Here is a 13,252-nt window from a genome sequence, read left to right on the forward strand (position 1 = left end):
TAAGCAAAACTTCTCCAGCAGAATAAACAAGCCAGTATTTTCAGTCTTCTTAATCTGAGCTTGAATTACAGATCTCTCTGATCAGTAGATTTTGTCTCTCTTGCTCTTAACCTGGATGTATTAGTATCATCCTGGCTACGGAGATGTTCCATGCTTTCTGCTAATTGTTGAAAACTTGAGTCACCCCTTCCTGGAGGTGCCCTGGAGAGTGTATTCTTAGCCTTCAAAAGATTTGACTTCACATCTTGTGTTGGAGAAAGACTAGTAGTAGATCTTAGCGTATACATACATGTGTATATATGTAATATATGTATTTAAAAACTCAAAGCTAGACAAGGCTGTTTTGCTAAATGATATGTTATCTTCACCAGGTAATTTTGAAGGCCTTGTTTTGGAAATCTCAACCAAAAATGATCAGAATGAACACACCTTCTACGTATACTGCTAACATCTGGAAGGGTGGCTTGGTCTGTCATTGAGAATTTGAGCTATTTAAGCTGCTATTGCAATCCCTGCTTCTTTGGCACCCAAAGGGTACCAAGATTACTGATCCTGGGCACTATCATAGGATTTTACACTCGTCTTTTCCTGGCAGTGACTAGCAAAGTTTTTATATGGGATTAAACAGTGATAAAAATCTTTTAGATCTAAGAAAAGATCCTTGAGAGGATTTGAAAACTTCCATGTACCTGAGACCAATTTAGTATCTCAGCACAAAGATAAAATTCAGGATTGTATTCTTTTCTCGAGCTTTAAACTTGAATGAAATGCTTCTCTATCTATAAGATACCTTCTGAGATGCACCTTGGCCACAGTGTAACTATCTGATGTTCCTGGTAAGGGAACATCACTGTTAACAGACAGTTGTGTCTGATCTCTTGGGTAATGTCTAATGTATTTGTGAGATAGAAAGTAATAGTAATAATTCTTCAGAAGCATTGTAACAGGTGACTTCACACTTGGATAACTGACTGAATTGACACTTTGAGTTTTGGACAACACTGTCAAATTTTGCTATTATGGTCTGCCTTGACCTAAAGACAGTGATGACAAATTCCTTCTGTCCTCCAAATAAAGAACACATATCATAGAAGAGTGCTTTTGACTGTATACAGCAACTACCTATCATCTTCTGGAAAACAACCCATCCATCTAGACCATTTCAATGATTTACAGGCTCACCCAGAGACAAGAAGTTTCCCTTACGTTGCCAGGACATGTATGGTGTTGTCTTTCAAGCTTTACAAACCATGCGCAAAACTAGTAGAAGACTGTATAACACTAACATAACATGCAACTGAATGTCCTGGTTTGAATTGTCCTTTTTTTTTTAGTTCTGGCTGGCCTTCTTAATAGCTAAACTTGTTCTCTGATGTGGTGTTGTGGTTCACAGCACAGTCCATATGGATTCACAATCCATCTGGACTCACAGAAATGAGAGTAGAGCAATACAAGAAAATAGTTGTATTCCTGCTATTGCTGCCAGAGGCTTTGCATTGTGAAACCCTGCCCTGAACTGAATTGGGTTAATCACAGAAATGACTTGAGAAAGATTTTTTCTTACCTGTGTGGTAGAGTGGGGACTTTTAGTAAGAGAGGGATGAAGTCTTGTAGCCTCTGTGTCCTACATGAGCTAATTTTGCTTACATAACATTAGAGGGCTATGTTGTGCCAGTATTCTGCATTCCTGTTTTTTGCTTTGCATCTTATTATCATGTTCCCTGTATTAAACTTGCTGCTTCAGATCTGAAAGCAGACACTGTATTCCTGAAAATAATTTTTTTTTCAGCTGCATTTGTTGAACTCAAACAGAGTACATTTTTCATAGGCTTTACTATTTCCATACACTATTGCAACCACTGGAAACCACTGCTGCACTTCTATTCCTTAGGTTTTTTTCTTCACTGCATAAATAGCTGAAAATAGGTCTAAATGTCACTATAATGGCTGCTTTTTCTTATGTGGATTTTAATATGTACTTTCACCATTTCGGGGCAAATACACGTTTGCTTTGCATTTTCTGGAAACTGTTCAGTTCTGTGTTGTTTGTTACTATTTAAAATACACTGTAAAATTATTCTACCCCTATTGTATAGGGATGATGAAAGAACAAATAAAATTGTAGAAACTAGTAAGCAGTAAAATGACCTCACTTTGCAGATTAGCATAGTTGTTTCCCAGGTATTTTTTTCTGGTTTTGGAAGATGTTCTTGAATAAGTTGACTTTCTTATAGTAGATTTAAGAATTAAGATCTGAATAATCTAACAGCCTAGATAAACGACATTGTTTAGAATGTACTGTACAGTTAAAGTCTGAATTTCTCCTCTTGAATTTGTAGTATTTTGATATTCTGCATCTTAATTTCCTTTCCTAGTGGCTTGTGGGGAAAAAAAAAATCTTTGGAGTTTTAATGCCATTTTTGCTTTGATTTGTACTTCTCTTATTAAAACTGACTCATTTTTCACAACCGAAATAGAAGTTTAACCCAAATAGAGGTCTGTTAAGGCAAGATCTGAGATTCACAGAATCACTAGGGTTGGAAGGGACCTTTGGAAGATGATCTAGTCCTACCTCCCTCCTCAAAGCAGAATCAACTGCTGAAAACTTGCACATTTTGCATAGCATTTCAATATGCATCTTGTAAAGTATAGCTTTAAAAAAACCTAAGGTTGCAAGTCAAGCTTCCAGAACAAGAAAATGGTACAATTACATTGCTTGGGCACTATATTGTGGCATTCCATCATGCTTTACTTGCTTTTTTGTGTTGGTTTTTTTTTTTCGGTTTGTGTGTTGTGTCCCCTCCCAACTTGAAGAACCACATGTGAAAATGAAGTTTTCCCTAACTAGGTGCCAGTGTTGACACATACAGTTTAAATTTTCATAGCAGTTGCCAGTCTGAAGCATTTTATACTGCCAAAGTCCAGTGTTTAGTGCTTCTGATCATGTGGAGTAGACAGGTCGTGGGAATTGGAGTAAGAGCAATGGTTAGTGGTAAACTAAGGGAAACTTAATGTATCCAGTACCACTAGGTAAGTTGTTGCAGGAACAGTGAGACAGGAAATAAAAGCAGGAACAGGAATTTCATGCTTTTCAATGGTATGTAGGTGTCTGAACTTCAAGGCTGTTTTTGTTTCTTCTAGCAGTACTGTGTCTTGTTGGTACTGCTGGAGTACAAGACCACATCTTGAATGGTCTGATACAAAGTGTGTGTGTGCTTGCTCTGCCTGTGTGTCAGCCTGGCTCCAGTCTTGTTTGGACTCACTGTTTTGCTTGTTTAGATTTCACATATGTGGATTAGAACCAATTCTCAGTTTGAGATGGAGGTGCAGGTGCAGTAGAGGTGCTGTTAAGTGAAATTAAGAGGCAAAATCTAGAACAAAGACACTATTTTTCACTTGGTATGTAGCTAAATTGTGGAGCTTGTTGCTACTGGATATTGTGAAATAGGAGTGAGTGAATGGGTTCTGAAATGAATCAGGGAAATTCCCAAAGACTGGATCTAGGATGAGCTATTAAATCTAATAATATGGCCTAGGAATTATAAACTCTTGATTACCAAGAACTGTGAGGTATAAGAAGGGAAGGAAGGTTCATTCTGTACATACCCTGTTTATTGCACTCTACGCTACACTGGTGCACCCCACTTGAGTACTGTGTGCAGTTTTGGGTGCCTCAATAGAAGGAGGACATCAAACTGTTAGAGCGTGTCCAGAGGAGGGTGACCAAGATGATGAAAGGCCTCCAGGGCAAGACTTAGGAGAAGCGGATGAGGTCACTTGGTTTGTTAAACTTGGAGAAGGCTGAAGGCAGACCTCATCACCATCCACAACTTCTTCAGGAGGGGCAACAGAAGGGGCGAGGTGCTGATCTTCTCTTTCTGGTGACCAGTGATAGGACACAAGGAAACGGAATGAAGCTGTGTCAGGGGAATTTCAGATTGGACATTAGGAAAAGGTTCTTCACTGAGAGGGTCGTCAGTCACTGGAACAGACTCCCCAGGGAAGTGGTCAGGGCACCAAGCCTGTCAGAGTTCAAGAAGCATCTGGATGATGCTCTTAGTCATATGCTCCTCTTGTTAGGAACTGGGACTTGAACTCAATGATCCTTATGGGTCCCTTCCAACTAGATATATTCTATGATTGCATCATTTTTTTTTCTATGCATCTGCTACTGGCTAAGACAGTAAATAGACCTTTGGTCTAAAATGCCATGGTTTTCCTTACATTTTGAAACAGACCTCCTTCTGTCATTCTTGAAGATATGAATTAGGTAGGATTTAACAGTATCAAAGTGTTGATTCTTACAACTAGAAACCTTGGTTTTGTGTGACAGTTGGCTAGCTGTTAATCAGAACTTTCTAACCTCTGGTTTTGTCTGCTAGCTAATATATTTTACTACTTTGCTATGTACATGCTCACTCATAAAAAGCAATAAAAAAGATTGGAAAGCTCATTGCTTCTCTGGTTCTTTGTTTGTTTGTTATGAATAACAGTGTTTGTTCAGACAAATCTTAGAATACCTGCAAATTTGAAATGCAGCCTCACCTAAACTAGAGAAGGCACTTTAGAAAATTGTAGGCCATCATCTTACAAAAACTGAGGAAATTAAAAAACTTATTTCACTGACAGTCTGAAACTTTAGTTTGTTCCACAGCAGACTCAGACTCTGAATTTTCTTTTAGAGAGATTCATCAAAGCACATTATATGTGTGCCTCATCAAAATTGCTGATGGCAGAGTTAAACCTTAGATGTTGAGATGTTCACAGACATATGAAACTTCATAGATCTCATTAAGCTAAAATCTTTTCTTGCTTGCTAAAGTTTAGATAGGCTTAAGGGGATATTGGCAAGGTATCTTGAAGAAGAGTCTACTGAGGAATATTAAGTACACAAAATCACATCTGTCTCAGGAAGTAACCTGAATTGAAGGTAGTTGGGAGTGTGAATGGTAGCAGGAGAGAGTATTGTGTATGTTTGTCCTGTTCTTATTCTTTGCTATGTATCTGTTCATGGCTGCCAGTGTTGGAAGCAAGATGCTGACTTGGATCAATCTTTGGTCTGATCTGGTACGAATGAAAAAAGGAGGTTGTCTCCCTCCAAGTCGTCTTGCTTTCTCTTGGATATCAGTAGTTTCATGACTAGTAAAAAAGAACAGGTGGAAAGATTTGAACTGCTGATATTAAAATAACCGACCCTACTTATGCCATTCATTAGTTCCAGAGATCCACCTAACAGGACAAACTTGTTTGTAAGGCTTCATGTCATTCACTAATAAGATGCATCTTTGCGGCTGACACTGTTAACTCTTCAGTTGTGGCCTATCACAATTTTTGTATTTAATCACTTTAAAGGGATTAGCTCATAAAATGTTCATTTTTGCTTCTTTTTCTTGGGTTCCAAACTCCTAGGGATTATTTAATCTACAACCTTAAGGGTTTTATTAAGGAAAAATTCCAACTTTGTTATTGCCTTCTGATTTAGTAGACCAGAACATTCATAGCTGTAGTCTTACAGGTTGCGCTGCTTTGGTTGGGATCACTAGTGACATTTTCTTTCAAGAGTTGCAAGTAGCACTGATACCGTGAAACAGAATTTAAGTTCATCATAGTTGCTCCAAAGTCAACCTGTTATCAACCAGAGGATCTTCACTGGAAGCCTAAAGAACCGTTAGATTTCGTCTTTCATGGGTGACATCCTCTTGATTAATCTGGATTTATCTTGTGCTGGTTAAGGTTCTTAGAGAAGACAAGGGTATTACTCTTTCACGTTATGTACAGTTCATAATAATTCTCAGCAGTCTTGTGTCCTGCAGGTTGATAAAGAGGACCTTAGGTCTTATTTTGTCACTGCAGTAAATGCTTTCTTCCTCAAAAATGGAGAACAGATTTTAGTCAATAGAATTTTTTTCCTGTTGTTTTTCAGTTACTAGTTTGAATTTATTGATACTGCTTGGAAGATTCTTAGGTTAGTGCAATTATCTGGCTATTCTGGTGTTCCTTCTATTGCTATCCTGCAAAGTCTTCTGTATAGTTAACTCTTCCCTTGGGTATAGTCACAGCTTGATCACATTTATTGCATATTCTCATACTTATTTCATGAGGTAGTGTGAAATAACTTGTAAGTGCCACCTTCCTGAGACATGTCCATAGCTGAAGGGTGTTGGCAAAGATCCCACCCAGTGTTAGGCTGGGTAATGAGAAGAGTTGGTTTTCTCTGGAAGTTTTGATGGGGAAAGATGACAGTCAAGCTGCTATCCAGAGGAGAAGAGTTGGTGTTGAAATCTTGGATCTGAATCTCAGACACTGCTGGTAGATATGCATACAACTGCTTTTTTAGAAATAATAGCAGGATATCAAGTTTTTAATGCATTTGATCATGTGGAAAATGGCATCAACTCCTTTAATCTCAATGTTCTTTTTCATTCTAAAAGTGGCATCTCCTTTTGCATTATGCTGATGCAGTAGTTGATTGAGAAGGAAGGTTATCTACTAAACTAGTAGTGGTATTTGCTGTATCTCATGTACAGCACAGCTAGACCAGACCATCTTGACTTTGTGTAGCAGCAGGCCAGATTACAATATGAAGGTGGAAGACTACAGGCTACACCTATTTAATGTGAAGCTATTGTGATTGCAGCTCCAATTGGAAACTGCCAAACTTTTACATGAAGGGCACAAACAAATAAGTGGAAGTAGGGCAAAACCCTCTTATTCCAGCCTTATTTTCTGATAGCGGTGCGTTCTCTATAAGTGTGTAAGGTTTTAAAAGCACTAGCAAGGCTTTGTGGCATATCTGCAAAATTGGTCAAAATATGTTATTGTTACCAAATACAAGCTTCCAGCTGAGATTGAGTTTGGCATTTATTTTAATCTCTGGAATACTGTATAGAAACTAGCTGTGTTTCTGCTCTCTGTGTGTATGGATGTATATTTTATATATATGTATGAAATCTTGCATTTTTCTGTGCAGTTACAGTATGGACTGTTTAACAAGTATTTGAGTTACTAATGCTAGACTGGGTAATTGAAGCTTGGCCTGCCAACTGGAAATTTAAATTGTTTTTTTCATACACTGACTAAATTACTGTATTTAATATTTAAAAGTTTGGGGTTTTTTTTAAAAAAAAGAGAAATGTTTTAGTTAAAGATGGATATACTAAACTATTTTTAGTTAGTCACTAGGTCACTTTGCAACTGTCATACACAGCAGAAAGTTTTATGTCTTAAACTCCATTCTAGTAATAAAAGTGTGTGTGAATCCATAAAGACTTAATGATATAATCAAGGTCCATATGGACTTGTGAGCCTCCTTATGTGGAACTCTGCAGAATGAGTTTTAAATTGTGAACACCTTATCTGTTTATTTAGAACTTCTGTCCAGCATTAGGCATAGCACTTATGAAGAAACTATGATGGAAAATTGTACTGGGTCTGGCTGAGCTGGAATTGGTTTTCCCCTATAGCAGCCCTCACGGTGCAGTGGTTTATGCTGGGAGCTGGCAGGGTGTTGATAGCACCCTGGTGTTGTGGCTACTGCTGAGTGGTGCTTACACAGCACCAAGGCTCTTTCCGACATTTCCCCCAGTGGGACGGGGTGGGCAAGATCTTGGGAGGGGACACAACCAGGACAGCTGACCCAGAACTGACCAAAGGGATGTTCCAGACCATAGGACGTCTGCTCAGGATAAAGCTGGGAGAAAGGAGGAAGGGGGTGGGGTCACCCTTGGTCCTCCGAGGCAACCACTACGCGTATGGGAGCCCTGCTCCTGAGAAGGCCCGACATCGCCTGTCCATGGGAAATAGAGAATAAATCTGTTTGCTTTTGCTTCTGCGCGCGGACCTTTGCTTCATTTTGCTTATATTAAAACTGCTTTTGTTTCACCCACAAGGGTTAGTTTATCTTCTTTCCCCTCTTTACACTGCTGAGAAAACAAGGGGAAAGGGGCAGGGATGGGGGGAAGTGATAGAGTGACTTGGTGGATACGTGGCATTTAGCCAGAGTCAAACCATCACAAAAATATATGACAAATGCTTTCTACTCACATTTTCTAGCAGTATTTAGAACCCGCTTTTGGAAGAAACCCACTGTCGTCCTTTTTGAAAACGTGTGTGTCACTGGCATTATGTTGGATTTTATAAAAATAAGTCTTTAAAAATAGGAATGGTAATTTTTAAGATCAAAGGTTAAGCACCTATATCAAACAAGATTAGTGGTTCTATAGAAATGCTTGGAAGGGATTTATTCTCTGTGTGTATAATCCTTCAATGATAACCTGCGTTACAAATTCATCCAAAAAAAAAAAAAAAAAGAACTGTTCCTTTGTTTCCAGCATTTCAAAGGCAGCTATTTCTCTAGAATACTCATGAGCCACCAGAATCTGGGCTGATTTATAGACTATAAATTTTCTTTTGAAAACTGATGAATAGTGTATCAAATTATTAGATTAGTAAGTATAACAAATTAGGGTTTTCATTCACACTGAGTTCACAGCTCTGTTTTCCTGACATGCATGTGTATGACCAAGTGGATAGGTTGACTAACTGGCCAGTTCTGGCAAGTTAGATGATCTAGACTTTTCCAGAAGGTCACAATTTGTATTTTAACCAACAAGTAATTTTAGCATTTTTTCATTTTTAATAACTGGGTGATTGGTAGAATTGACAGTCACTCAAGTTTAGTCTTTGATGCAAAAAAGCAACCCTAGTTAGGAAAGCAGCGTGTTCATTGCTGTCTGTGGTGGGGCATCCATGCTATAAATGCAAAGTTTAGGAGATGTGTTTTTGAAAGAAGAGTATGTGTTCAATGACCTGTTTCCCAGAAAGCTTTCTGTGGTAATATTTTCATATATGTTATATAACAATAATATGAAGTTCTTCCTACACAAACGCTCAGTGATCACTTTGTCATTAAGAGCATGAGAGGTTGCAAGAAAACACCAACAATTGGGTTAGAACTGTCTGTTAAATGCAGATATGAGGCAATTATTATTTCTCTCTTTTTAAGCAAAAAGTATTTCTTCTCTCATTAGACATAAAACATAGTTACATGTCTGATGTGTTCCTATATTACTCAAATATCTTATATGCTGAAATAGATTTTTGGGGACAGCTACCTCCAATGTTTATTTTACTGGGTTCTTTTAAAATGTGGCTCCAAAACTGCTAAGTATTTCTCGGTTTTGTGTTTGTTTTTTTCCAGACTGATCTTGATTATGTTAACAGTGTTGTTGCAAGCCTGGAAAAAGAGTAAGTTGTAATTTTAATGGGGGATTTCTTAGTTTATTGGTGGGTTTGATTTTTGCTTTTTCTGAAATCAAGTTGTGATAAGTAATAAAAAGTATTCTGGAAATAGGCGATCATGCATTTTTGTTTCTTGGGGATGTGGACTTCTGAAGATAAAGTAATAGATGACAAATTAAGGGGCAGTGATTAAGTCAGTTAAATTGTAAAACAATAAATGGGATTAAATTATTTGATTCAACATAAACAGGATTGTTTTAACATGAATGACAATTTGTAACATCTGCATTAAGGCCTTGTATTCTGTATGTTCAAAGAGAACTACAGAAAAAAATCACTAGGTTTTGAAAAAAAGGAAGGCAAAATAAGTGTTTAAAATCTTGTTAGAATTCTGATTATTGGGCAAGAGGCTGTCCTGCTCTGAAGAAGATGCTAAGGAAAACAGTGCTTTTTTACTACTATTACTTTATATCATGTTTGAATATGTCGTCGTAAGCAGATATAATAACTGTACCAACAGAAAGCAAGCAGGAAGCCTTATAGAACTCAGAATCTCTCATGTGACTTTAGGATATTTCTATTGACAGGTTTTCTACAGAGATCAATTCTGGCTTGGTGGAAGTAATAGCCCCTCCTGCAACTTACTATCCTGACTTGACAAACTTGAAAGAGACATTTGGAGACTCAAAAGAGAGAGTGAGGTTAGTTTATTTCCCCCACATCTTTTCCCATCTCCTCCCACACCCACACTTTTGTTGTTTATGAAATGGCAAGTGGGATGTGAATTCTTGAAATGTTTTCTTACTGTAATTCATGCAAGTGTGGGGATGCTAAAAGTGCTCTGTGAATCAACCTCATTCCTATCTGCATGCTGTTCTGTGCACAATCAGAGCCTAATGCTATGCGTGGTTGAATTAATTTAGTGTTAAATTTTGGGAGAACTGAGACTTGATATACTTTTTTCCTCTGTATGTAGACTTTATTGTTTACTTTTTTTTTTTTTCCTGAAATACAGTGTAAAACCCAGTAATTCCTGCTGAATTACCATTTAAAATGCACATGTGTTTTTAGTGAAATGTCAGGTAGTTTTCACAAAATCAGATTCAAGTTAAACCAGTTTTATGTCTGTATTAAAGCATAAGGTGAAAGCTTTGTTCCTTTTTTTCAGACAGAGGATTTCCTGAGGGAACAATGCCAGAAGCAGCTGTCCTAACATTTCACTAATATGCATCATTCTTCATAGTGAGATTTACTTTACATTGCCAGTGTGTATTGAAAGAACTTTTTACCATAATCCTGAAACGTTTAATTTGATTTCAGATGGAGAACAAAACAAAACTTGGATTATTGTTTTCTTATGATGTATGCCCAGAAAAAGGGGGTTTATTACATTCAGGTAAATTTCTCTTTGTTTTGAGTTTTCAAGTTTTCAAATGAGTCTTCAGAAATTATGCTGTCGGACACATCAGAAGGACCTACATAGAACAGAGATAACTTGATTCCATAGTTGAAGGAGGGCACTGAGTATGGAAATTATGGTATATGAGGAAGTAATCTGTAGAGGACACTGTCTCTGTAGGAGAAAGTAATTTGTCCTGTATGACTTACTTTATCTTAAGATACTTAATAAAAAAAAAGTGAAGGAATTCAGACAGCTTAACTACCGCTTTTTGCTTCTCCACCAAATGAGTTACCGTTGAGTCATGTAGGCAAAAACCACCAGCACAGTTTTGAGTGGAAATTGAGCTAAAATCCATTTTGATTTTCTTTTGAAGGCAAGTGCAGGGTCACTTTTGTATGACTGTTGTGTACTGGTATATTTTCAATGTGTTGCTAGACTTACCTTTTTTCTTTTTAAAAGAGGTTTTCAAGAGTAGAGTTAAGCAATTCTTCTTGAATTTAATTTAGCTTGGAATTGTTCCCATTAGGTCTTGCTGCTTTGAAGTAGAAGCCTTAACCTTACAGGTATTGCAGTAGTGAGTAACTGTGCTTGTGATCTTTATTTAGATTTTGGGACTGTGTCCTTTGGGTATAAAGCCCCACGCACCTCATCTAGTTTTTACAAAGCTATGCTGGGTGCTCTCAGAGCTGCTGGAGACTGAGCTCTCCTGGAAGCTGCACAGCCAGTGACATGAGACAGTCTTTCTGAAACTAGGCAGTTGCACAAGTATTAGTGCCAGCACAAGGTGGAGAGCATGAATGCACTGGGAGGAAGGACAGGACAAGCAGGATCCTTAAAGCAGTGGCCAGCACTTACTGTGAATTAAAGGCTTTGTAGCACCCCATCTTGGTAGTTCTGCTGCCTGGACTAGATGATTAGTTTGAACTATGTGCCGTTTCTTGTGTTGGACAGCAAAATCCAGGTGAAATGAATCCTACCTGTGTAGACAATGTATCTCTTAGCTTCTTGTCTCAGAGGAGAAATTCTTTCAGTGCTGTTAGGTGTGTGAGTAAACAGAGTCACATTTGTGTACAAATAATACAGATATTCTACTTGTTCTACTACTAATGGTGTCACTTAGTCTAACATTATTTCATGAATGATTTTCCTCTGAAGAGATAAGCTAGAAAAGCAATGTTCTGTAGTAATAAGTTGAGATACATTTGTGGATTCTTACCATAGAAAGATTCTGGATTAGTTCTCCACAAATAGACAGACTGTGATCCCTACAATAGTTATTCTTGGCTATAGCATCTAGGTTTATAGCAGCACTTGGATTAGAAATATATGGCTTATATGTTAGCAATATATTGTAAATCAGTATTTCCTAGCTGTCCTTTTTCCTATTGCTTTGCTGGTGTTTTTTTTTTATTATTATTATTTATGTTGATATCACTGCTGCCTTCCTCTAGCTTGAAGATGACATCGTTGTCAAGCAGAATTATTTCAGCACAATAAAAAATTTTGCACTTCAGCTCGCTTCTGAAGATTGGATGATTCTAGAATTTTCTCAGCTGGGTTTCATTGGTAAGAAAATGTTCACTTTAGTAGTTTGAAAGAATACTTTCATCCTCAGACTGTAAATTAATAGTTATCTGACTTCAAAGCTATCTTCTTTTACTAGAAATAGACCAAGACATAGAAATTCACTGGCTTTTTTAGTAACTCTGGTTTAACTTGTGGGTTGGGTTTTTTCCAGTTGCTTCAAATACTTTTGTATGACTGAGGCAAACTGAAAGTGTTGTAAAAAAGGGCATTTTTATAACCAAAAGTCAATTAATTTATAAAAATACAGTTGAACAGCAATTTAGCTGCCGTTAAAACAAAAATGTCATGAAAACATAACTGACTAAAGTAAAATTTTTAAAAGTCTGAAAACTAATTCCACCTAATACAACTTCATTTATGTTTGTGCCAAAGTTTCCAAGAATCAGTAGTCACCACTTTGTCTTGGTGGCAAAGCCTATTCTATCTCTACCTTCCTACTCCATCAAGGAGAAGTTATGACAGTGTGCCCCTTCTTAGGTGTAGTTAGAATCTATCTGTCATTTGCAGTGAACAACAGTGAGAGAAGCTAATGCAGCATCTCAGGCTCTTGTGGATTTACCACCAGGGTGCTGCTGAAATTACTTTATGGGTCTGCTCTTACACTCATATGTTTTTATTGAGGGGTACTAGACTTAACAGAAAAGCAATGAAAGACAAGTTTTGAAGGCATTTTACAAATCAAAAGTTTTTTTCATTAATGCAGTGATATGTCATGATATGTTTAAAAGCAGTAAGCTGGAGATACGCAAGGAAAAATGAAGAGCTATGACAAGACTGAAGATTTCTATATGTAGTCAACACAATTCCAAAGCAAAGGCTGGAAGTTGAGCTCAGAACAGGAAGAAAATGTTACGTGTAACAGATAAAGTGTCATTCTCTTAGAAATTCTTACAGCTTAGGGCATGCACTATCTACCCCATGCAGATGTATTTCGGATCACTTATTATTTGTATATTTGTGTATGTCGCACCCCTTTGTGTTCTCAGTGCTGCTATAGAGGGCGCAATGTGTAAGCCAGAAGGG

The 13,252-nt window shown here is 37.5% G+C and overlaps 1 protein-coding gene across 1 annotated transcript in view; it reads left to right on the forward strand.

The window, feature by feature from the left end:
* The window catches only part of MGAT4A (alpha-1,3-mannosyl-glycoprotein 4-beta-N-acetylglucosaminyltransferase A), a 75,225-nt gene that overhangs the window by 37,421 nt on the left and 24,552 nt on the right, over positions 1-13,252 (forward strand). The window contains exons 5-8 of the mRNA XM_026847994.1: positions 9,200-9,246; positions 9,828-9,941; positions 10,561-10,636; positions 12,094-12,208. Of these exons, the coding sequence (XP_026703795.1) occupies positions 9,200-9,246; positions 9,828-9,941; positions 10,561-10,636; positions 12,094-12,208 (352 nt within the window). The remainder of the gene's footprint in view (positions 1-9,199; positions 9,247-9,827; positions 9,942-10,560; positions 10,637-12,093; positions 12,209-13,252) is intronic.

This window comes from Athene cunicularia, assembly GCF_003259725.1.
Source record: "Athene cunicularia isolate RWA chromosome 1 unlocalized genomic scaffold, athCun1 chr1_part1, whole genome shotgun sequence".
NCBI lineage: Eukaryota > Metazoa > Chordata > Aves > Strigiformes > Strigidae > Athene > Athene cunicularia.